A 24,278-nucleotide genomic window follows, 5' to 3' on the forward strand; every position below is an offset into this window, starting at 1 on the left:
AAAGTGTTAACCATGTATCCATTTTTTGGTGTATTGAAAAAAAAAAGTGTTCAATTGAATCTGCGTGGTGGCAAACTTATCTAAGATGATTAGGCGTGGGTGCTCTGAGTCCTACAACCAGCAGAGCTGGACATTTTACTAAAAATTGAGCATCCGTTATTTGTCATCCATCAGCAGGGTATGTACCCTGCCGTCGTCCGTCATTCGCCTTTTTTTCCGGGGGGCGGAAATTAGTACCCGTCTATAGGCCAGTCCGCCTCTATTTTTAAACGGCGGGTCCGACTAAACTTTCACTCGCACCCCTCCGGGCCAGTCCGTCACATAGGTGGTATGCCCAGCTCTGCTTTTCAGCTTGCACTTTTTACAAGAAGCAAGATATTGCCCAACCATGGTCTTATTTAAGAATGATTTGTGGCAGGTGTGTTGTTTTGTTCCAGCCTAAAAACCACCAGCACCTGCCATTCAATGTTCCTTCTGATCTGAAAAACACATACAGGTAAGGTGTATTTTACACCTAGTAATTTTGTACTTTTTATATTTTTCTTAAAGGGGAAATCAACCCAAACTTATTCTTTTCAAGAATATGTTCCCAGAAGGCCCACTAGTTGAAACACGGCATTATGATTAATATTGCGTTTGTGGAATATGAGTTAAGAAGCAAAGTCCACCCCTTTTTAGACATCTCAAGGGGAGGCCATTTTGTCATTTGTGTCAACTGAAAATAACATCACAACTGCTCAGGGCTCAGACAACAACCAATCACGGCACAGCTTCAGAAAACAGGTCGGCCGTGATTGGTCTGAGCAGTTGTGATGTCATTTTCAGTCAACAGAAGTGACAAAATGGACGCCCCCAGAGATGGCTTAAAACGAGTGGATTAACTCTTATTTCATAAACGCAATACCAATCAGAATGCCTTTTTTCAACTAGTGGGCTTGCATAGAACATATCCTTGAAAAAAGTACATTTGGGTTAATGAGTTGAGTCAGTATCTTTCTGTACTTCTACTTAAGTAGAGTGTAAGTTCTTTTTGTCACTTCTGGTGTACTCTTTGCACTCCACACAGGAAGTTCGTCAACTGTGTTTACTGTCGGCATCGGAGTCAGCACCTCGACCTGTAATCCAATCAGCTTGTTGCCGTAATCATACTGCATGTGTGGAGAGGACGACGCTGCCAGTATTTGTGAGTGATGTGCTCAGCTGCATGGCAGCATGCTCCTGAACTACAACGTAAAGCGATATGACCGGACAGTAAACACGCTTATGTTTCAGTGACCTTGATTCTTTCTGCTGAGTTGAAGTTACGTTGAACTTTACGGAGCTGCTGCTCCATGTGTGGCTCTGTCATGTTTGCAGAGTCATGTTTGGACAGTGATGATTTAAAAGAAACAGAACGAGAAGCAATTAACATGGTGCTATAACTAAAAGTTGCATGAATATTATTGTGCTTCTCGGCTCATTCGGTTTGAATCTTGGCTCTGGACTTTGTTTGGAGTTTGCTTGCTCTCCACACACCCCAGCTGGATATTATTTCAAGATTTCTTCCATTCCCATGTTCCCGTTTTTCAAAATGTTCAACTGTTTGCACCCTCAGAAGGCTGAAGGGAAAAAAAAAGCAAGCTATCCGATGTGAATGGAAAAGAAAAGTGCAATATTATATTAAGAAACAGTCCCTCACATGGGAAAAGATGTAAAGATTGCTTGCTTGACATCTCACATCCACAGGCCAAAGATGACTTTCCCCTGACATTTGCAACAGGGGCATTCATTTCCCAAAACACTGGCTGATATTTTACCAACATGTTGTCAGTCCATTCCCATTCGAGCTTTTGGAGAGTGTAGTATCCAAAATAAAGTATATCAAGCTTTCTAACACTTTCCATCATTTCATCAGTGTCTTTTATTGTTGAACTTGTAAAGCGATATTGGCAGGTCGGTTATCACTCGCTGGAAAGTGCTAATTGTACTCCAGCAGCCGCAACAAAGAAGAATTGTGCTCGCGTCGTCTGCAGGGTGATAACATAATTATGTAACGTCTTCGCTTAGACCAAATGCTCTCAAAACGCCAGTGACTTTGATCAGCATCATGCAAAAATGCCAAGGTACAAAAAAGTTCATACAAAGGCAAATAAATAGACGCTGTACTTGCAAATCCTAAATCAACACCGGATGATGCAGTTTTGAAAATATTCATGACCGTTGCTTGAGAACAGGGCCTGAAGTAGTATTTCAGTAGAGTAATGTTACTTTTCTCAGCCTCCACCTCCTTATGACACCTGTGGGCAACCAGTGGACTTGAAGAAGGGTTGTGATAATTAAGGCTGCAGCCCACTCTTCATCTTGCAACGCTGACTTTCCACCAATTCTCCTCCTCCAACTCTGTGGAGTGGGTGGGATGCATCCCGTTATGTTCTCCACATTACGCTTACATCACACCGCACTTCTCAGACAGCACAGTCAACATTCTCATGGGAGGAGTTGTAGGTTAAGCGATGGTAATGTTAAGTATGGAAGGAATTATGAAGTTCATTATTGTGGGAGGAATTATTATTACCTGTGTGAAACATAAAAGCGATACAGTTTATTTTAATTTTATTTTCTATTATTGGTTGGTTGTGATTGGCATTTGACCAGCTCAGGCTCTATGGCTCTCGTCCAAAGGCACCCGTGATAGGCCTGAGCTTACCCGCAACCTCAAAAAGGACAAGTGAAAATGGATAGATAATTGATTGGTTGGCTCGTTTGCAACCGCTATCCAGGAAATGAGGGATGTCACATGTACCAAGAAATTGTCTTTTTATCTTAGTTGTTGAAGTCACAGTGGAGCTGTCACCCATCCTGGAATGTAAATGATAGAGTCCTTCCTTTATATTGCCATTTTACGTTTTAACAGACTGCTAACAAATGCACTGACAAACATAAATTCATTGTGGTGAGCCATTCACAAATATTGTTTGTCAGGAAATGGCTTGTTCACATTTGTTAACCACATTCAATTTTTCTTAACCATCTAATCCTGACATCGCAAGAAAGAACTACATTGAATTCCGGAGGTGGGCATTTTACAAAATTTTGCTGGTCTGTCATTCGTCATCCATCAGCGGCCAGGGTACTCGTCCGTTATTTGACAGTCCATAATTTTTTATGATGAACTGAATTGTAATCGTCGGTCCGTCACTTAAGTCTGTCAGTTAGTCCGACAGAAGTCCATTGGTCCGTCAGTCGATCACACAAAAAAAAGAAAAACTGGCGTCTGCCAGTGCCGGATTGACGGACCGTGACTGACAGAGACGGTTAGCGACATAGTGAATTACACTAGCGGGTGAAAACCCACTTCCGTCATTTGTCAATCCATAATTTTTAAAAGGTGTCCCGTCAGTCGTCAGCAAAACAGACCCGTCAATCTGACGGAATGCCCACTTCTGTTGAATTCTACAACTTAAACCTGAGGGTAATGTAACCAGCCATCATGTCTTAAAATAAATAGTGTCTTCTAAATTTGAGTTTATACACACAAAACACGCAACTTTGACCTGTCCTGAAAGTAGATAGCCAGGGTTTCCAGTGAATTATATTCTCTTGCTTACAAGTCAATGTACCATACCCACATTTGGGTAGCAGAGACCTCTATACTATACTACAACTTTTGTTAAAAGGTAATAGTTTAATTAACTCATTCACTGCCAGACATGTTCAGACACTCTTTTAGCCTAACGTTTGAAAAAATTTGAAAAAAATATCAATAAATTCCTGGGATTTGAATGGCCGGACTGTGAAAAGACAAGTCAATTTGTCAATGGCAGTGAATGACTTAAAATAGGAACACTCACCGCCCATGATATTACAGTAGTCAGTTATTTGCAATTACATTCAGGGTTGCTATGAAGGTCACAGGTTAGTGAACTGGCGCAGCTCTTCGAGTGTAGTGTGTCCATAGCAAAGATGTTTCTGAAGGGTTGCATAAGAGTGAAAGAAGAAACCTTTGACCCCAATCAGACACTGTCACCCAAAAACTCTCATGCCCCCATTCCTTCTTCTCTGATTGTCTGTGCCCTATTATCGGAAAACAAAACCAATAGCTTCACTTGCCATTTTCTTATTTTAGTCAAGGACCTAACCTAACATGGCTTCGACTTAGTTGCATGGCATGTGAATATTGTTTCGGTCTAATTCTTCAAGGTTGCAATTGCTGTAATCACCGGTGTAATAGAGCCAATGACCAAAAGCAAGCAGCAACAACAAAAAGAAAAGCATGTTTATTTACAGTACTGACCTGACAATGTAGTACACATTGGAGTCTTCACGTCCTGGTTTCTGCTTTTTTTTTTTTTTTTTTTGTTAAAAATGGCAAAAGCATTCATTTTCCAGAGGAAACCGCTACTATTTTCAGCACAAGTCAGCAAGCTCCAAATGCAAATGTGTACAGCTGTGCTGAAATGACATTCAGGTGCACACAGACCACAACAACTCATATTGAACAACGAGCGAAAGAAATAACCTTTGTCCATTTATTGGTGGCCTATTTTGGTTATGTCCTTATATATTCTCTCATATTCACACTAAAATATTTTTCAACTCGTGGATTCCCATTTGTCTCATTTCTGAAATGACAACCATTCTGTGAAAAGGACAAATCATCATTATTTCAGAGCTCAGTTCAATATACAGAATTTAAGCACGTAGCATGAAAACTTTATCGTATATATGTTATTTCTACTTTGTATCTCGACATTCTGATGTATGGTGTATTTTCCCTCTAATTAGAGTACGCGTTGATTGTAACCTAATTAGGAATGGGCATTTGTACAGTATAAATGCACCTCATCACTAACTGGTAAAGTTCAATCCTTCAAGCGATTGATTATTATTTTAGTAGGTGTTATTTTGGGATCTCTCTGAATGTTTTGAGTGGGATAATGCTGCCCACAATTGTTGTGTCATACATAGAGATCTGCATCTTGCTTCGAGTTGTTTAATCAAGAATCATTACCACACAATCGAAACAATTATCCAAGCTCAGTTAGTCGATGAATGAATTATTATGTTCATCCCTAATACTATTCCCCCTATTATAAGGCACGACTATTTAAATTATTTTGCAAAGGAATACGTTGACAAAATCCAAAGCGTTATTGTGCCTCATAGTGTTGTATCTTTTCAACCCAGTTGCTTCTAAATGTGGCTGTATCTACCGTGTTCAGCAAATGTCCACACTACCTGAGGTAATTGCTAGCAGTGCAGTTAAGTACATGTTTTTGGAGCCAAGCTATTAAATGAAAATGTCATTCCTCACAAGTTGACCTCGTATGTATGTACCATACCTTGCATGTTCCCATTTTTTCTCTCGTTGCAACATTGCCGCAGTGTTCGCTATGGCCTTTGCTCACAGCTGGTTGCACCTTCCTGTCTCGTTTATATACTACGGTTACCTTTAAAATGCAAAGAGGACCAACATTTGTCATTCAAATGAGTCCACTGTGCCTCAAATATGGATTTAGCCCCCCAGCATGATTATCGGTGATCTACAGCTAGGAAGCAGTTGTAACAAAACAAAAAACAGCCCCACGCATTCTTTGCCACACTTTTACACTCTGACTCTGTTGGTTCGGGGCTGCCGTCAATGACGGTATAATACATAACACACTGCTACTCTACTGGATTATACTCCAACCACAGTTCGCATGAATGGGAGACGTTTTCAAGGAACATAATGGCCCTCAGAGAAATGGAGCGTAAACATTTATTTGCTTCTTCCACAGCCACAATGCAATCTGCTACACTGTATTGACAGCAATGATTAGGCAATATTTTCCTCACTTAATATGCATAAACAACAGGAAAAACGCAGTATGCAGTTCCATTGCTTTTTCAAACACTCTACCTTGCCATGCATCTGCCACAGTTGTATCAACCCGTTATCGATATTGGCTGCATGTATGCAAACGTTAGGTATACCTGAACAATCCAACAATCACTATTTTAAAATTCTAACTTTACAAAGAAAACATTTTGATTGACACTGTCAGGAGGTATTATTTTTAACACGATGGGTATTAGGAGTCGTGTTTGAATTGCAGTGGTTGTGGGCCTTCAGTAGGGACTTAGCTGACTTAATCCTCCACGTCTTAAAGCCACTATCATGTGGCAGTTATATAAATTACATAAAACTATACAAAACACAATAAACAGCACACAACTGTGTCACGTGCAGCATGTGGAGCAGTTCAGAATCAATACTTATCAACTAAATGAACACAAAAACATGAAACATTGAAATAAAATATATCATACTCACCAAATATACTGATTATTCAACGTATTTAATGTTATGTTTGCTGATTGCTCCAGACATATTTTGCTTGTCAAAGTTTGATTTAACAAGTTCTGACCAATCAGAGGATAGAAAAGTGCTGACATCACAAGGATCAGTGCTCTACTCCTGGGAGAATGAATTTGACCTCTGACTTTATTTTAATAAATTAACTGGCAGTACTGATTTTGAAGGCCCTGGGCAGGTTGGATTGACATGGAAGCACATAAGAGGCTGAAATCTTATTGGGAGAAAAAAATCAATCTAACATCCACATGAACACACTCAAAGCAGTGCCGTCAAAAGAAACGCTACAAAATGCAGAAAACAGCCTGCTGGGAATCAATTGATACAATTTGATGGAACAAATATTAAACGTAAGTCTCTGATTGATAGTGCAGAGAAGGCCTCGCTGCCCGTGATCGACCACCCCATTTATATTGCTATATCAGTGGCTATATTTTGGTTATATAGCTACAGTACTGTATATCAAAGTGGCAAAGTGTTAGGCTGCCCTAGTACAATTGTTCAGGTTTACCTAATGTTGTGTCCAGTGTTCTCTGTGAAGGTAAAAGGATCAAAAACAGGTGTACACTGAATTGGAAATGGGGGGGGGGGGGGTTGTGTATATATATATATATATATATATATATATATATATATATATATATATATATATTTTGGAAAAAATTTAAATGTTTACATTAATGCGATGTCTGTAACGTGGAAACACCATTCACGCAAAAATAAGAAAATTGAAAAAAAATGGACAAAAGTGTTTTTCACAGGACAGCGACGATATAGTAATTATGCATTATGAACTATCGAGGCGTCTATCGGCAATGTGGCAACCTCAACAGTCACTTCGTCAATCACTTTGTGTAGATGAGGAAACAAAGGTGAGTCATGTCACTTGACTCTCTACTGCAAAACTGACTTTTCTCAAAGCAAGCAGCAAGCTACTCCCTTTCATCCCTTGAAATACAGAAACATGTCCTACTACCATCCCAACCCTCCCTTAAAGGTACAGGTCTCTGGTGAATGTCTCTCCCTTACGGGTCACCACATCTTAGTTGAAGGGTTTTCGCTCTTCGCAGAAGGGTTTGGTTGCGACCGAATGTGGCGGTTTTAGTCAAGATTATGCTTACATATATTTTCCTTAACTATATTTATGTTTCATATTAAGGTCCAACATACAGTTTTGTAAATTCCTTATTTATTCCCATGGAAAGTTTTCCATTTTGGAAATTGTTTGACTTTTGCAACCCTATAGACGTTGCAGTCATGCACACAATGATCCTAAAAATAGTTTGTGCGGTGTCTTTGTAGTCATTTTTCTCCGTCCGGCAGCAAAGCAATACAATGAAGTTCTTTAAATATCAAGTTCAAATCTCCGATTCTATACTGGCTGATTTTCGATCCCGTTCAGAGGTGCTGTGCTCATCCAGCAGGGCCGTAGAACATTGTCTGTCTTCGTCTTTGTCAGTGTCTGCCTCCTCCTCCTCGTCCCTGCTGATGAAAGCCAGCTCGTTCTCATAGCAGAAGGAGTTGGCGCCTGACGTTGGGAACTTCCTGTCCTCCATGTCCCTGGCGCTGCACCTCGGGGTGGATGGTACCTCGAAGGTCTTGTGAAAGTAGGCGTAATCGATTCTGTACTGGCTCTTCTCCTCAAAGATGAGCGGCTCAAAGCGGTGACCCCAAAGGACCTCTGACGACAGGTAGGAACTGCGCGCCTGTGTCGTCATGGCGGTGGCTTCCACCAAACCTTCCAGTATGATCACGATCTCAAAGTCGGATGTCTCCAGATCTTGTTTGCTGATGCCAAACAGAGGACTTTCTTCATCGATCTCGTGGATGACGGTGATTGGCGCAACCAGAAAGAGGCGGTCGGTGCCTCTGTCGTAGCCTACGTTCATGTCGATCTGATCCAGAGGGATGTACTCGCCTTCCTCTGTGTACCGAGGCTTGACCATCTGGGCTCGGACGTGAGCCTCCACTATGTGGCTCTTTCTTAGATTGGCTACCCGAAACATGAGGCACAACTTGCCGTCGCGCATGGCGATGACCGCGTTTCGGCTGAACAGGAGAGTCTCCGCTCGCTTTTTCGGCCGCGCCATCTTCGCCATAATGGCGCCGATCATGAAGGCATCGATGACGCAGCCCACGATTGACTGAAAGACCACCATGAAGACGGCAGCGGGACATTCCTCTGTCACGCACCGGGCTCCGTACCCGATGGTGGTCTGGGTCTCGATGGAGAACAGGAAAGCAGCCACGAAGGTGTTCACCTGTGTGACGCACGGTACGAAACCCTCGTCGGCGGCGGGATGCTCCATGTCGCCGTGCAGGAGGCCGATGACCCAGAAAGCTAAGCCGAACATCAGCCAGGACGCCACAAACACCAGGCTGAAGACCAGGAACATGTAGCGCCAGCGTATGTCCACGCAAGTGGTGAACATGTCCGATATGTAACGACTGGACTTGTCGTCCATGTTTGAGAAGTGAATGTTGCACTGGCCCGTCTTGCTGACGAAGCGGCTGTGCCTTTGACGTCTGGTGTGGATCTTGCCATTGCCGAAGCTCCCCACGGCAGGCATGCCGGTCAGTCTCAGGCCTTCTTCTTCACACGATAGGAAACTGTGCTGGTGGGCTCTTCCCACGTTCATGCCTCAGCGAGCACGCGATCAGGCTGACACATACACGACAGGCTGGGCTCCGTCCAACGTCGACTGAAGGCTCTCTGAAAATAGAAGTGGGGAAAGTCATCATGATATGTTAAAAATCAACATTGCAAACCTAGAGAAATAATTATCGAACTACATATTAAGTCTTGTGTTTTCCACATTGCTTTTAGTTTTGAAGTGGAAGCCAATTCCAAATTTGTCTTTACAATAATATGTTCTATGCAGCCTCACTAGTATAAACACGGCATCCTGATCGATAATGTGTTTGTGGAATATAAGTTAAGTAGTAAAATCCACCCGTTTGTGTCCATCTCAAGGGGCGGCCATTTTGTCATGTGCTGTCAACTGAAAATGACATCACAGTTGCTCAGGTAACAACCAATCACGGCTCAGCTATCAAGTGAGCCGTGATTGGTCGCTACCTGAGCCCTGAGCAACTGTGATGTCATTTTCAGTTGACAGAAGTGACAAAATGGCCGCCCCATGAGATGGCTAAAAACGAGTCAATTTTGCTGCTGGACTCATATTCCACAAACGCGATATTAATCAGAATGCCGTGTTTAGAACTAGTGCAGGCGCATAGAACATATTATTGTAAAGAACATTTTTGGCTTGACTTTCCTTTAAGAATGTAATTTCTGTTTCAAGAGATTTGCCGAACCAACAAAGAAAACTAATACTTTGCCAATGCGGTGATTTATTGGCATGTTGGAAACTGTTCATCTCAGTTACGTGTCAATTTGTTGCCTTGCCTCACCTGTACAACTCTACATGAAAAAAAGAACATGAGGCCGCTTGAATGCTGCATGTAGGCCTATGCATGTGTGTCAGATTTATGTGCTCAGTCACAATCATATCAGTGCTTTTCAATGGCCCAAGGCAAAGGTAGGTAGCAGTTATTGGTTTTGGTTTGTTTGTTTTATTTGCACGTTAATCCCCATATGTTGGTGTTAAAAAAATTGATACAACATAATTTATCTCAAATTACTTTTGCAGACCCCATATTTTGACTCATGGACCCCGAGGGGTCTTCAAAACCCAGTTCGAGAACCGCTGACCTGGTCTACAATATACTGTGAAGATATTGATTTTGAGCACCACAACTTATAATGTAGCAAATTTGGTCTCTAAAACAGCTTCAGCTCACATCCCTGTCGATACTGTACGTATATGATGGTTGATGATGATTTAACAATCTAGGTTACCAAATGGTTTCCTCAGTAACAATATTTGTGTTGGTAGCAATTGATAAATCCTTCTGAAGATGGATGCATACCGGAGTACCAGTCGAGATGGCAAAGTGTGATACAAATGGAAAAATAAAGTTACCTTCACTTCAGTGATACAAAATATGTTTTTCTGTTGAACAAGGTACAGAAATAGCCAGCTAATCGAATGCGCTGCCACTTTATGTGACGTATCATCTGTTTCTCACAGCTGGCAAAACTATTAGGTCGGAGCCAATGATGAGGCGATGTGATTCCCTTGTGAGAATGTGCTGGAAAACGCTCTGGCTTGAATAAAGAGAGGACAAACACCAACACAAACTTTATGCTTTGAGAGAAGTGAATATTCAAGTGTACATATGTTCTTTTCAATACGGGTATTTTAATACACTTTTTAAAATATTACTTACGCTGACATTATTGCATTTCTTTATGTATTTTTCCTTTATTTTTTTTGCATTGGCAGGGGAAAATCAGACAGTTCTGCCCTCCTGCTTCCTGATAAAGGATTTAGGCTAATGTTATTACTTGTCTGCTGTTTGCTCATAATTGGGCAGTCACAAGATTGAAAGTCAGGGAAGCATGAAATTGAAGGTTTGGGACACAAATCCAAAAGTCATTTATGTTAATGTAGACTAAACGATTAAGTCACAGGCTACCTGTCTTGGTCTTCCATTGAAATTGCATTCATTTGACGTCATCAAAACTTTACTCCATTAAGCTGCAGGAACCCTAAGGACACGACTTTAACTGGGTCAGTGCAGAATGACACGGTGCTTGGCAGTTAGTTGCAAGCACATTGCTTTGGCTCATTTGGTTACATCCTGGCACCTTGTTAAAGTGTGAAATGCACTATATGGACATTGATGCCATGTGGCTGTTTAGAAGAGCTGGGCATTTTACAAAAAATTCCCGGTCCGTTTATTGCCTTCCGCCTGCAGCCGGGGTACCCTTCCGCCAGCCACCTATCTAAGGCCGGAACAAATAGTAATCGTCAGAGCTCCGGTAATCACCTATAGGCCGGTCCGCCTAGCATTGTAAACGGGCTTCCGTTAGTGTTTCCGTCTACCACCTTTGACCAACTTTCACTCGCATCCCCCCCCGTCACACTGAGCGTTATTTGCAACAAAAGACTTGGCATGGAAGCCTCACCGTGGACTAAATTGGTCTCCCTTTAGGACCCAGAAGTCTCGGCTGTGGCCAACTGGAAAGAGAAACCTCGCCACGGCCATTGCAGCCTCAACGCGAGAATAGACGATCGACGATTACATAGATGAAAAAATGGGCTTTCGACTATTCTTAGTCCGTTCATTTTTTTAAAGGTTCTTTTATCGCCTACTAAGTGGGCGTCCGTCATAGGCGGACAGACGGACCGGTCCGTCACATAGGCGGAATACCCAGCTCTGCTGGTTAGTTCATCAAACAGGGGTTGGACTACACCAGAGATGGGAAGTACAAATACTTACTTGAGTAGCTTTTTCCAGTACTTTGTAATTAACAGAGGATTTATGTTTCAGAATACTTTTTACTTTTTTCCGTTATATTTTAACACCGGTATCTGTAGTTTTTTACTCACATTTTCAAAACAGGGTCGTCAATTAAAACGTCAATTGACCAATGTTTGTGGCTCCGCCAATCATATAAAAGCTTACAGCCGGTCCCGTACATCCCAGCTTGTGATTGGCTCTATCTCAAACTATGACATCATCCGAGAAGACGCTGTACTACCCGCTGCAGAAGATAATTTAATTGGAAGGTGAGAAGAAGTCAAATGATCGACGACTTGGAGTGTGTCGACGAACAATTCTTGACGGGTGACCTAAAGTCCACGATCTTGCCGCCTACAAGAATTCTCCGTCCAATCTGAGAAAACATGTCGAAGTTAAGCTAAATGATTAGCCTTTCGTTAGCATTCGGTTTCATTTGTTTACTCTGATGAAGTCCTTAAAATTTTGAAGTTTGAGAACTAGAAAAATAATCCAATCACTTTAAAGGAGACATATCCAAAGTCCGGCCCAGGGGCCAAATGCGGCCCGCGGTCAAAATGTATCCTGCCCGCAGCCCAGGGGCGGAGCTATGGGTGGGCCTGGGTGTGCACAGGCCCACCCACATTGACAGACTGCCCACCCAGTGAGATTCATTAAAAAAATATGCTTTTAAATTTTGTGTCAATTATTATGAAATTATTTTCTAATTTGTGTTTCGTTGTTTTTTTTATCGTATTGAATATTAAGAATGGCATAATTGTGGTTGTCTAAGGAAGATCTGAACTTCATATTATTCAGTTTGTCATTTTATTTGAATATACGATGTGTCGGGACAGCAAGATTGTGCCCAATGAGGAAAATATTCAGGCCCAGCCTGATTTTTCCAGGTCCACCCATTAGCCACATTCTGGCTCCGCCCCTGCCGCAGCCTCTGTCATATGTCATAAAAGTAATAACGTCTGGCCCGTAGCCCCGTTGCCACGTGTAATAAAATACACTCTAAATGCAATTTCACATTTACACACTAGTGGACAGCAGCACTCTGTCAAACTCCATAACCCTGTGTGACCCTTTCCGTTTCTAAAATGGCGACAATAAATAAAAAAAGGAAAGTTGACAGCGAGGGCCTATAATTTAAGGAAAGGTGGAGTTTGGACTATTTTTTTCCACTGAAATACGCAACAACTGTGTCTGCCTCATTTGCAAGGAGACTGTTACTTTTTTCCCTGTTTTCAAATCTTAAAGTTCGGTACTTACTTTCAACAATTTGCCATGTTTCAAATTAACCCTGGCCTTCACTGTTATTGAATTAAAAACTTCAGAGAACATTTAATTGCCTGTTGTTTTTCATGTTTGAAATGTAATTTGCACTGGTGGATACTGTTACTTATTTCCCAGTTTTTAAATCTAAAAGTTCAGTGAACATTTAATTGCCAGTGATATGTTACAACTGGACCAAAAGACAAGAACCTTTAAGAATCTTGAAATTTAAATAAAGACAAAAATGAAAGGCAGACTGCTTTGAGAAAATGTACATGGATTTATTGGTGTTCAATATAAAAAAGAATGTCAGGCGAAATGATCGGCTCCCCACATTTTCACCTCATCAAATCTGGCCCTCTTTGCAAAAAGTTTGGACACCCCTGGTTTAAAGGGTGTGATAAGTGACAACCTTTCAAATTTAATAGCCTTCAAATTATATGACATCTGGTAAAAATACCTTTTACTTTTACTCGCGAAGTACATTTCGGAGCCTGTACTTTTTTTTACTTTTACTTGAGTAATTAATTGAATGAGCACTTTTACTTTGACCAAAGTCATTTTTTTATACAAGTAATTGTACTTTTACTCAAGTACAGAATGTCATTGATTTTCCCCTCTCTGGACTACACCTTTTGATTCCAAGTGAGTCTTACCAGTGCACTGTATTTTCTTCATCTTCCATCATAGCCCTTAATCAATGAAGTAATCAATTAGGTATTGGACTTAGTTCCCCATTTAATTGTATTCTTCCAACCTTGTGGGAATCAGTTTGGTGAAGACCCCTTTTTGCTTCCATCAAGACTACGTATCAGTATGCAAAACAATCTTCAAAGAGTTTGCACTGACAAGAGCCCTGACCTTTAGGGTGAACTAGAACAGAGACTGTGAGCCAGGCGCTCTCATCCAACATTGTTGCCCTTGTAGTGAAATCTAAAAAGGTTTCCTGGTGGGTATGGATTGATTTTGTTCCTAGGAACCACAAGTAGCCGACACGGTGTTCTAGTGGTTTGCACATCCTACTCACACTGACGGGGTTTGAGATTTGCATGTTCTCTCTGGGATTTCTCCCGTACTCCAAAAACATGCATGTTAGGTTCACCGAGGACAAATTGCGAATAGCTGTTTGTCCCTATATGTAGACCAAACTAAGTTGTACCCCACCTCTCACCAAAAGTCAGCTGCAATTGGCTCGTGCTACACCAAAGAGGGTAAACAGTAAAGAAAATGGACGGCGCTACAAGCAAATACAGTAATATATTTGCACAGTATTATTGATTGAAACGCATGACCAAGTTGTGTTTGTATACGCATTTGTGTATATGTATGTGAGTTACTTCACACTTACATCCTCACACTGCTCTAGTTGCTAGGCGTCAGGATGATGATGATGAGTGTCCGAGGCGCTCTATTATCTAATATATGCTATAATAACTGTCCGCCTGCCGCTGTGATCTTAATGTCGCAGCAGAAATTCATTTAATCCTGTGCCGCTGTCATGAATAAATGAATACAAAATTTGGCGGCCGCTTACCTTGTGTGCTGGCAAAATATTGATATCCCGCTGTCTGTCACTTGCAGAACTTTTGGTCAAACTACTTCATTTTTATCTGCAGGCTTCATTTTTATCTGCAGGCTTCCTCGTTCTTCCACGTCTTCCTTCTTTTACGGGTAGAACCACTCTATCCTTGTGAGGAAAAAAAGTGCATCGCCACACAAGACATTCATCTCCACAAGTTGGAATGCACCTGTTCCTCTTCCTCTCGTCACTGAGGACAGCATTACAACCAAAGGTCTGTAACCAAGATACTGCTCGATTGAGAGCAAAAAAAAAAACCCAAAAAAACAATGACGGACGGGTACCTCTGATCAATGCCCCGATTTTTTGAATTATGACAATGAGGTAAACGCAGCTTCTCTGTTGTACTAAACTAGATACGTTCGGGCTTGCGTGGCCTCTAATGTAAAAAGAGAAGTAAAAATCAATCCCTCAAAGATCATTTTGGGAAAAGTCTGTCATCTTCTTCCATATGTCTGCAACTCTTTGTCAGGATATCTGCTATGTCTGCTGGTTTTGCTGAAGATCTTACTCTGTATCCCACATCCACAGAACTAATGCGCACTGTTCAGCCCTCCCCTTCCCTCCCCTTCCCTCCCTTCCACTGTGTCATAGTACATACTTGGCATTTGGAGACAGGACAGAGCAGTCTTGCCTTACCAAGTGTGGCACCAGTCAGAAATACTTCCAACTTCATATCTTATACAAGATGAATGTGCACTGAAGACCTTAGAAATTATTCCGCTGGATTTGATTGGGTATTGTTATGGTTTGTATCAGTGGGTGAAGTTTGTTGACTTTATTGAACTGTACACATATATTGAAGACCCTGTGAAGTGAATCAGAGACTTTGTTTCTACATATATTATACATGTTTTAAAGTAATTTCTGAAAATGTGCAAAACCGACAACTATATACAGTAGGACTGATTTGTGGAGATATAGGGCCCTATTTTCATGCTCAGCGCAAGCAAGTCTAGCGCAAAGCGCAGTCCAACTGTGCACATGGGTGGGGTTTTCTTTCTTTTGGTATTTTCCTAGACTTAGCACAAGTAGAAATGTGCATATAAGGGGGCGTTCGTTCCATTGTGCACCGTTGTGGGATGGAGCGTAGCCGATTCCTGGCAAGTCATAGCGGCTCCCCTTATTTACGTTAAAATCAGGGGCGTTGAAGCGCACGCAATGCTTGACATTGCAGAAGCAGACTCGCTGGGGTCCGTGCATGACATTGGTGTGCGCAAAGTGCGTTTACACAGGTGAACTTCAAAATCTTCCCTCGCAGATGATCCAATCGGCCTCGCATGTGACTTGGAGACCGCCTTCCAGCCATACAACATATCCTCCTTTATTTACTAAAAAAACTCACCTATTTGCTGTTTTTGTGCTCAGGTGAAAACAAAACAATTGCTTTTTTTCCGGTGGCATCTTGATGTCAAGGAACTGTTGAAGTTGATTGAGGCGCTTCATTTAGGAGAAAGGCATCCTTTGCTGCTATCTTGTGGTACCTGCAGGCAATCATCCAACTTTTGGGGGGCAGTGTCAATTACTCACACATTTTCAATGCATGCAGCAAGTTCCCTATCACACGTGAGTAGTGGGAGTTTACTGTGCTTAGACTGACAAAGACAAGGCAATGGTTGGTGCTAATATATTATAGGGAGAAGGTTCTGTGGAGAGTTTGTATGTTATTTTGTTATTGTTACTGTGAAGGTTTCGGTTTCCTCCCACAGAATTCCATTAATGGAAGTGTAACTAAAATTGTGTTTGGTTTGTGCGTGTTTTTTGAGTCAGGAACCAAAAACTGATCAGATTTAGACATTTCTCAATGCTTGGTGAGTTTCACAAGATAGTTTGAGCATTAGAAGATCCACTGCTGGCCTGACCCACATTCAGCGGAGGCTGTCACACAGCATTGCGTGGGTGTGCATGCGTGCGCGATGCAACATCTGCCAGACTCAAGTCAAGTGTGAGTGTCATTTTCACGATCACAATCAGACAAATTTGGACAAAATAATGAATTGAATGGTCAATTGATTTTTAGTATCACAATCTGAGAAGCAACCGTATATGAAACTTTTGTGTCCCCAGCACAAAAGATAGTCGAGCTTCATTCATTTGGGCGATCTATAATTAAAGTAAAGCTGCAGGCATGTGGAAGTGATGCTCTCAACTTGTAAATGGGTTAGAAATCCTGTCAATATATGGCAGATCGGATGCGGTGGTTCCAGCCAGCGAAAAAACACCCTGCAAGTTATTTAAAGTCTGCAAAGTGGGCCAGCCTGGACCCCACTCGGGACTTGGGCTGCATTAGATCACATTCTGATCACCTTTCCAATCAACAGCACACACAGCCCTGTTACATGGGCAGTGTTAGGGTATGTGCTGGTTTGTGTGCAATGGGAGATGTCAATCATGTTTATGTTTGAGTGGTGAGGAGCGCTGTTTGTGGCAGGATTCATATGGCAGGTATGCAACTATTATGTAAGACTAGAACCATCTGTTAAGGCCCATCCGAGCAGACCTCATGCTGGTCACGTTTTGCTGTCGGGTGTCTCGGCGCTTCGTTTTTGCTATTGTTCTATTTTATGCACTCTCTAGGCATTTCATTAACTTCCCGTTTGCACGATCTATTGAACTTCAAAGCGTGTACAAAGATCTTTCCAATTTCTCCATTTGACTCTGTCAAAGGGATCACTGAGACAATATGTTGACCTTTAGGCTTATAATTCTTGTTGTCTTATTAGCAACACAGATGAGCTGGTACTTTGTTGCTTTTTATAAGATCGGCACATGACGATATTTCATATATTTAACTCACCTGGCCAGATTTTGACATAATGTGAATTTGTATTTGTTGACTATATCACTAGGTTGGGAAATTGAAACCATGAAGAAGTGGAAAAGGGGCCATAAGTAGTTGTGTTAGTGATACTGTCTTGATCAAAAGTAGTTGACGTTTTCTTTTTTTTTTTTCATGTTTTGAATGCTGCTCTGATCTCATCTCAGTAATCTTATTTGACAATATCGAGGAAGCGCTGCCTTTTTGTATGAATCTGAATTAATGTCTTGTTTAACCTGCAGTAGCACATTTATTATCTAGGCTGCATGATATTGGAAAAACATGCGATTTGCAATATGGATGTTGACTAAAGCGATGTCGATATTATTGCGATATGTAACATACCTAAGGAAATAACATTTTTATGATCTAATGAAAGAAGTGCACTTTTTTTCATGCGGCAAAATAAGCAAAGTCAATGTGTTCAAGGATAATTAATTGTAATTCCCCTGGATAATGTCCTACTATTGGGTGGCTATTGGGTCGCATTTATGCTTGCATCTGACTGGTCAAATTCAGTTAAACGCTTACTCCAATCATGGCTGACCTGTTTTCTGAAGCTGAGCCATGATTGGTTGTTACCTGAGCCCTGAGCAATTGTGATGTCATTTTCAGTCAACAGAAGTGACAAAATGGCCACCCCCTGAGATGGCTATATACTGATGGATTTTGCATTTTAATTCATATTCCACAAACGCAATATTAACCAGAATGCCATGTTTCAGCTAGTGGGCCTGTTGGGAACATATTCTTGAAAAAAATGTGTTTGGGTTGATTTCCTCTTTAAGGTGGACACAGTTATGAGATTCAGGTCTACTAATGGTGGCTATAAATCCAGTAAGACAACTACAGTATATTTCTATGTTTCAATGGCTATGCGAGTGCTTGAAAACAAACCCTCACTTTTGTATTATTTGCCTTTCGAGTGAGTTGGCCTCTTTTCAGCACTTCCCCAAATATCAATCAGCCTCATCGTCCTCCATGCTGAGGTTGGTGATGTTAAACTAACGTTGGATCCTGCCAAATGTATTTTTGCCTCCGGTGAACATTGTAGGATTTCCATCCATTGTCATGGAAACACTGACAAAATATTGCTCAGAGCACAGAGAAGATACATGTAGGTCACACGCCCGTGTAAAGTCCACACGTCCATGCTGCTCACATGTCTGTAAGATCATTTGGAGTTGTCGTCCTTTTGGTGGCCACCAAACTGGAGTGTGCTCTTGTGTTGTGGCTGGTTGCAGTCATTGATCTTTGCATGACTAAATAGGACATTTATTTTTGTAGCCTGTGGAGGTGCACCTGTGTGCTGGTGGTTCTGTATCAGCCAATGATCAGTCATGAGGCCCGGGAGCTTTTGTGGGCCAGCTCAGCTCAGAACGAATCCCACGGGCGCGCACACACAGAAGTACGCAACGTCACGCACACATTGGTAATGCAGGAAAGCATCTTTGAGTTGGGTGTCACTTTTGCCGATAGATATTTGGAGTCATTATGCTGACATCAAAGTATAAATGTCAAGAGAACTGCAAATAAATTCCGCGAGGTTCCGATAATTATTACATGACCAGGAAAATGAACTTTGGGGGTGCTGCTCCTTAGGTACGCCTGCATCACAAATCATTTATCTAATTTGGCTACGTGTCTAGATATATAAAAAAGGAAAAAAATGCTTTCAGTATACACCACTGCAAATTGCAACCACAGTGAAACCCCAAAATACATCCCTGCAAGTATACAACAAAAGTTAGCATCATTAAATTTGCAAAGGCAAACATTTTGTATGCCTGCACACAAGAAAGCATCATAAACATTATTTACAGTACATGGTACAATGTAGTTTGAGTTTTATTTGGTGCATGTTTATTTTTTAAATTTGGAAATGACACAACAAAGTCATAAAAGACAGCAAGGTAATGTGTAGAGAGATGCGCATGTAAATAAAAGTGCACTTTTTAGCCAAGCTTATGAACTAACAAACTGATATCTTGGATTTTGACGTTTTCCTCTCATATTGAAGACGCTGCAACTAAATAAAAACACAAAAGCAAGTTCATCTTCCTCATCTTGTGTAGGTTGAGTGCCTCCTCCTGCTCTTTATTTAACATTTCTCTGTCCTCCTCCATGTCTGCTGAAGTCACGTTCCCAAGATATCCAACACGTTTTTGTTGTTATTTTGGATTAAATATTTTGTCCTGCACCCAACTATTTTAGTTTAAGACAAATTATGTGACTGTATAAAACACGTTGAAAAAAAATGACATCTGAAATATTGTACATGGTGGAGTGACTTTTAGTTTAAGCAAGAAAAGTTCACCGTGCAGTATTGTCGAAGACGGATCGCATTAACAACCAGGCTTGCTCTTTTCAAAATGTTGCCTCACATGACTAGAACTCCTCACATTGGAGTCACAGGAAATGAGCGCAGGGTTTAATGAGGTGTGATGTTCCTCTTGAGAAATGTGACTCCATGGAAGTGAACAACATTCAAGACCTTTGTAAGGGCACAGTCACTTAGAACATACAAATTCATGAGAGCTCTGCACTTGTAATGGTTGTAAATCACGTCCTAAATCATTACACTTTGAAACATGCTCCTAAAGCTTTCATTGTTAACAACCCAGTTAAGGCTCAAAACAATCATCCATCCATCCATTATCTGTACCGCTTCTCCTCACAAGGGTCGCGGGGCGTGCTGGAGCCTATCCCAGCTGTCTTTGGGCAGTAGGCGGGGGACACCCTGAACTGGTTGCCAGCCAATCGCAGGGCACACAGAGACAAACATCCGCACTCACAATCACACCTAGGGGCAATTTAGAGTATCCAATCAACTTACCATGCATGTTTTTGGAATGTGGGAGGAAACCGGAGTGCCCGGAGAAAACCCACGCAGGCACGGGGAGAACATGCAAACTCCACACAGGGAGGCCGGAGCCGGGATCGAACCCACGACCTCTGAACTGTGAGGCGGACGTGCTAACCAGTCGACCACCGTGCCGCCTCAAAACAATCAAATCATAGTAATCTTTGTAAAGGCCGAATTTCTATATCGCTCTTGTAATGAATCTCATTAAATTGAAACTGTTTGTAGTAACAGTAACAACAATTAAATCAATACCAGAATGTTAATCTCGGCCTTATTCGCTTTGTAAAGACATCTTTTTATAATGCCCACAAACGGAATCTCTCAGAATGTGCAGTGTATTGATACAGCCACATCTGAGAGTACCACGTGCTTGTGAGCGTCTGAATATTTTGCCAGCGCATGTCCAGTTCTTCTGTTTCACTGAAATTGTTATACTGTACTGTATTAACAATAAACAATAATGATGATGATCAAAACGATTGCTCCTGATTCACTAAAAGACCATCCCAAACTGCATACAGTGCAATTGAGGGTTATCTGAGGCTATTTGTAGTTCATCAGATTTATGTCCAGTTCTTAGTGACCTGCTGTGGTATCAATTGTGTATTACAAGTTGGCCTCCAGATAGTATCACAAATTTGAATCATGCTACATCTAGTGGTAAAATATGTTAATCGCAGTTTTTTAAATTTTTTTTATGCCATATCACACAGAGCCAAATCATATTTAAATGCACAGGAAAGAAGTGACTGTAGAGTGTAGCACACCTGTGAAGCACCATTTTTTTGCTTTGTAACACTTGAGAGGTGTCAAACTAATTTTAGTTCAGGGGCCACATTCAATTTGATCTCGAGTGGGCCGGATCAGTACAGTATATTCGTGGCCTAACAAGCTATGAGAAATGACTGTTCCAATTTTTCCTATTGTTTGAGTAAAAATAATTACAAGTACATTTGGAAAATAATGACATTTATTAATGATTATCTTATTGTACATCATATGCGTAATTTGGAATTTATTTCAAAAAAAAGAATGCAATATCAACATTATTATTAATTTGTTTTCATTTACACGTGTAAAACTTCTGTACCGTATGTACCTTTGATAAAACAACTTCTTATAGAAGTTGTCAACCCAAACATATTTTTTTAAGAATATGTTCTATGCAGCCCAACTAGTTGAAACAAGGCATTATGGTTGATATGAAATATGAGTTAAGCAGCAAAATCCAGCCATTTTCAGCCATCTCAGGGGACGGCCATTTTGTCACTTCTGTCGACAGAAATTGACAACACAGACCCTCAGCTGTGGGTCATAGCTCAGCTTCAGAAAACCGGTTTTTAAAGCGGAAGTCAACCCAAACATATTTTTTTCAAGAATATGTTCTATGCAAGCCCACTAGTTGAAACAAGGCATTCTGATAAATATTACATTTGTGGATAAAGTTAATCCAGTCATTTTTAGCTATCTCAGGGGGCGGCCATTTTGTCACTTCTGTCGACTGAAAATGACATCACAGACGCTCAGGGCTCAGATAACAACCAATCATGGCTCACCTGTTTTCTGAAGCTGAACTATGATTGGTCGTTATCTGAGCCCTAAGGGTTTGTGATGTGATTTTCAGTCGACAGAGGTGACAAAATGGCCGCCCTTCAGAGATGGCTAAAAATGGGTGGATTTTGTTGCTTAACTCATATTCCACAAATGCAATACTAATCAGAATGCTGTGTTTCAACGAGTGGGCCACCATAGACCATATTCCTAAAAAAACATGTTTGGGTTGACTTCCGCTTTAAGATCCAGAAATGATTTTGAATTAATGCAAATCTCCATATTTGGAAATCTTGACCTCTACTGACTCACCACACGTTACAAAATATAGTGAGAACTTCTCATGCAGTTATCCCCATGCCTTGTAAATGAACACAGAAAAATACATATAAGTCGTGACAGTGCATTAAAAACACATAAAAGGCTTCCACCAAAGCAAACTCCTTTGAATTGAAGCTGTTGGTTGATATTTAGCCATATTAAGTGTATTCAAATATTTCTACCGGAGGTATTCATTTTCACAGAACTTAAGTGCAAAGGTGGCACAGCATTTTATAAGAAGTACTTACTTTGCTCCTGAATGAAACTTGACATCTTTTAGTCTTCAGTGCATCACAATCAGGCATCAAATGCTGACTAACAGCCAATTTTAGAATGTCATTTAAGTAGTCGTCATTATGAACTCCATCGGAAAGAATTAGCAACAACAGTTAATTTTTTTGTAAAATTGGCAGTTATGTGTTCTCTATTCCGGTCCAGCCCCACAGGCCATACGCTTCACACCACTGCTGAAGTATCAGTCATCAGTCTTGGTTGATCAGGATGAATCAAGTAGCTTCATCCTTTCTTGGCCAGAAACACCCTCTTTCAAATTCTGCAAGGCAATCAGAACATTTTAAAAAGTCACCACAGTAAACGAATGAAGAAAAAAAGATACTAGTATTCCATATTCTAACTTGTTTCTAACTAGTTTTCATGCTCTTTAATTTAATTATAACTGCTTTGTACTGCAGCGTCACATTTTACCTTTGACCTGACTGCTCTAAGCCGACGTAGGAGTGATGGTTTGTCAGTTTTCTTCACCAATGCGGCATTGCTTGTATTCACTGTGTAGACATCTGACAAAATAAGATAATTATGTGCACATATGCAGTATATTGACAGATACAAAAATATTAGAATGCCCCACTTCATCACATAGTGAATAGTTAATGATGGGTTAGCTGCCATACAACTTAGCATTTTCTTACCAGGGTTCTGTCCAGGTGCAACTCTACCAGAAGACAGAGTGGAAAACCTGACATCTTCAATTTGTGCCTTGACATCCTCATGGAGATCGTCATGGTTGTTTTTATCAAAGTCCTTCAACTTGCTCTGTGTATGCATTTTATCCTGTCATTCAAGTGTATACGGTGTCATCAAACATTACAGAACCTAAAGTCATGAATTTCTTTCCAAAAATTCTCTTTTTTTCACCATAGATTGTAAGATAGTCATACCATTCGAGCAATCTTTAACTGTTCCCTGAGAGAAAATGTTTCTTGTCTTAGGAAGTGTATCTCAGCCTCGCTCGCCTTGAACATGTCAAAAACAGGACAACAGAACAAATTGTAAAACAGTACATCAAAATGTTTTACAGTCATGGCAAAATTAAGGTGAGCCATTCCATTTGCTATTTGTCAGGACGGGCCCCTCTCATGGGCTTAGCACCTGTGAGAGGGTGAAATGAATGAAAAAGTCTCCTCCCAAAAACAAGAGAAAGGATTTTTAAAAGGAAAAAGAACACCTTGTAATATTGTGGATGTTGCGTATGTTTCAAGGATACACTAATATGGCATATTCAAAATAGAATGTAAAAAAATAGATTCAGTGGATATTGTGCTGCTCCTTCTGGTGTGTGCGCTTTGGCCACCTGGGGGGCAATATAATATCGACCTATGTATATACATGAAGCAGGTCAAAAGTCCTTCATAAGATGTAGTAATATTCATAATTTTTAGCTAAGAATAAATAATAGGTGCCTGTGAGTATCGGTCTACATATGTTGCTCCACCATTTGTGTTTAAACTTCCATTGCTTGAAGTGGAAATCAACCCAAACATATTTTTTTCAAGAATATGTTCTATGCAGGCCCACTAGTTGAAACAAGGCGTTCTGATAAACATTGCATTTGTGGAATAAGAGTTAATCCACTCGTTTTTAGCCATTGCAGGGGGCGGCCATTTTGTCACTTCTGTCAACTGAAAATGACATCACTGTTGCTCAGGCCTCAGGAAACAACCAATCACAGCTCACCTGTTTTCTAAAGTTGAGCATCTGTGATGTCATTTTCCGTTAACTCATATTTCATATTAACCATAAGGCATTGTTTCAACTAGTTGGCCTGCATGGAACATATTCTTGAAAAAAAATATGTTTGGGTTGACTTTCGCTTTAAAGGGTAAAAACATCATGATGCTGATGCTATTCAATAACCCTTCTATGACATTCTTCATTG

The 24,278-nt window shown here is 40.9% G+C and overlaps 2 protein-coding genes across 5 annotated transcripts in view; both read right to left on the bottom strand.

Moving 5' to 3' along the window:
• Positions 1 to 6,988: 6,988 nt before the first annotated feature.
• kcnj12b (potassium inwardly rectifying channel subfamily J member 12b) lies at positions 6,989 to 15,056 on the bottom strand. Its single transcript, XM_086055123.1, has 2 exons — positions 14,502 to 15,056; positions 6,989 to 9,050 (listed from the first exon to the last, which is right to left on the bottom strand). The coding sequence occupies exon 2, from the start codon at positions 8,974 to 8,976 to the stop codon at positions 7,696 to 7,698; it is 1,281 nt and encodes a 426-aa protein (XP_085911249.1). The 5' UTR covers positions 8,977 to 9,050; positions 14,502 to 15,056; the 3' UTR covers positions 6,989 to 7,695.
• Positions 15,057 to 21,861: 6,805 nt separating this feature from the next.
• LOC147134993 (uncharacterized) overlaps positions 21,862 to 24,278 on the bottom strand; it is a 15,386-nt gene continuing 12,969 nt past the window's right edge. For 2 of the 4 annotated variants that reach the window (XM_086056769.1, XM_086056768.1), the window contains exons 14-17: positions 23,281 to 23,355; positions 23,032 to 23,155; positions 22,808 to 22,899; positions 21,862 to 22,655 (exon numbers count right to left, since the gene is read on the bottom strand). In XM_086056769.1, coding sequence (XP_085912895.1) covers positions 22,599 to 22,655; positions 22,808 to 22,899; positions 23,032 to 23,155; positions 23,281 to 23,355 — 348 coding nt within the window. In that variant the 3' untranslated portion in view covers positions 21,862 to 22,598. Of the gene's footprint in view, positions 22,656 to 22,807; positions 22,900 to 23,031; positions 23,174 to 23,280; positions 23,356 to 24,278 lie in introns of all 4 variants that reach the window. The other 2 variants (XM_086056767.1, XM_086056766.1) reach the window with 1 other exon arrangement.

The sequence above is a fragment of the Filicampus tigris genome, chromosome 16 (assembly GCF_054856515.1).
Source record: "Filicampus tigris isolate MCC_2025a chromosome 16, RoL_Ftig_1.0, whole genome shotgun sequence".
Lineage (NCBI taxonomy): Eukaryota > Metazoa > Chordata > Actinopteri > Syngnathiformes > Syngnathidae > Filicampus > Filicampus tigris.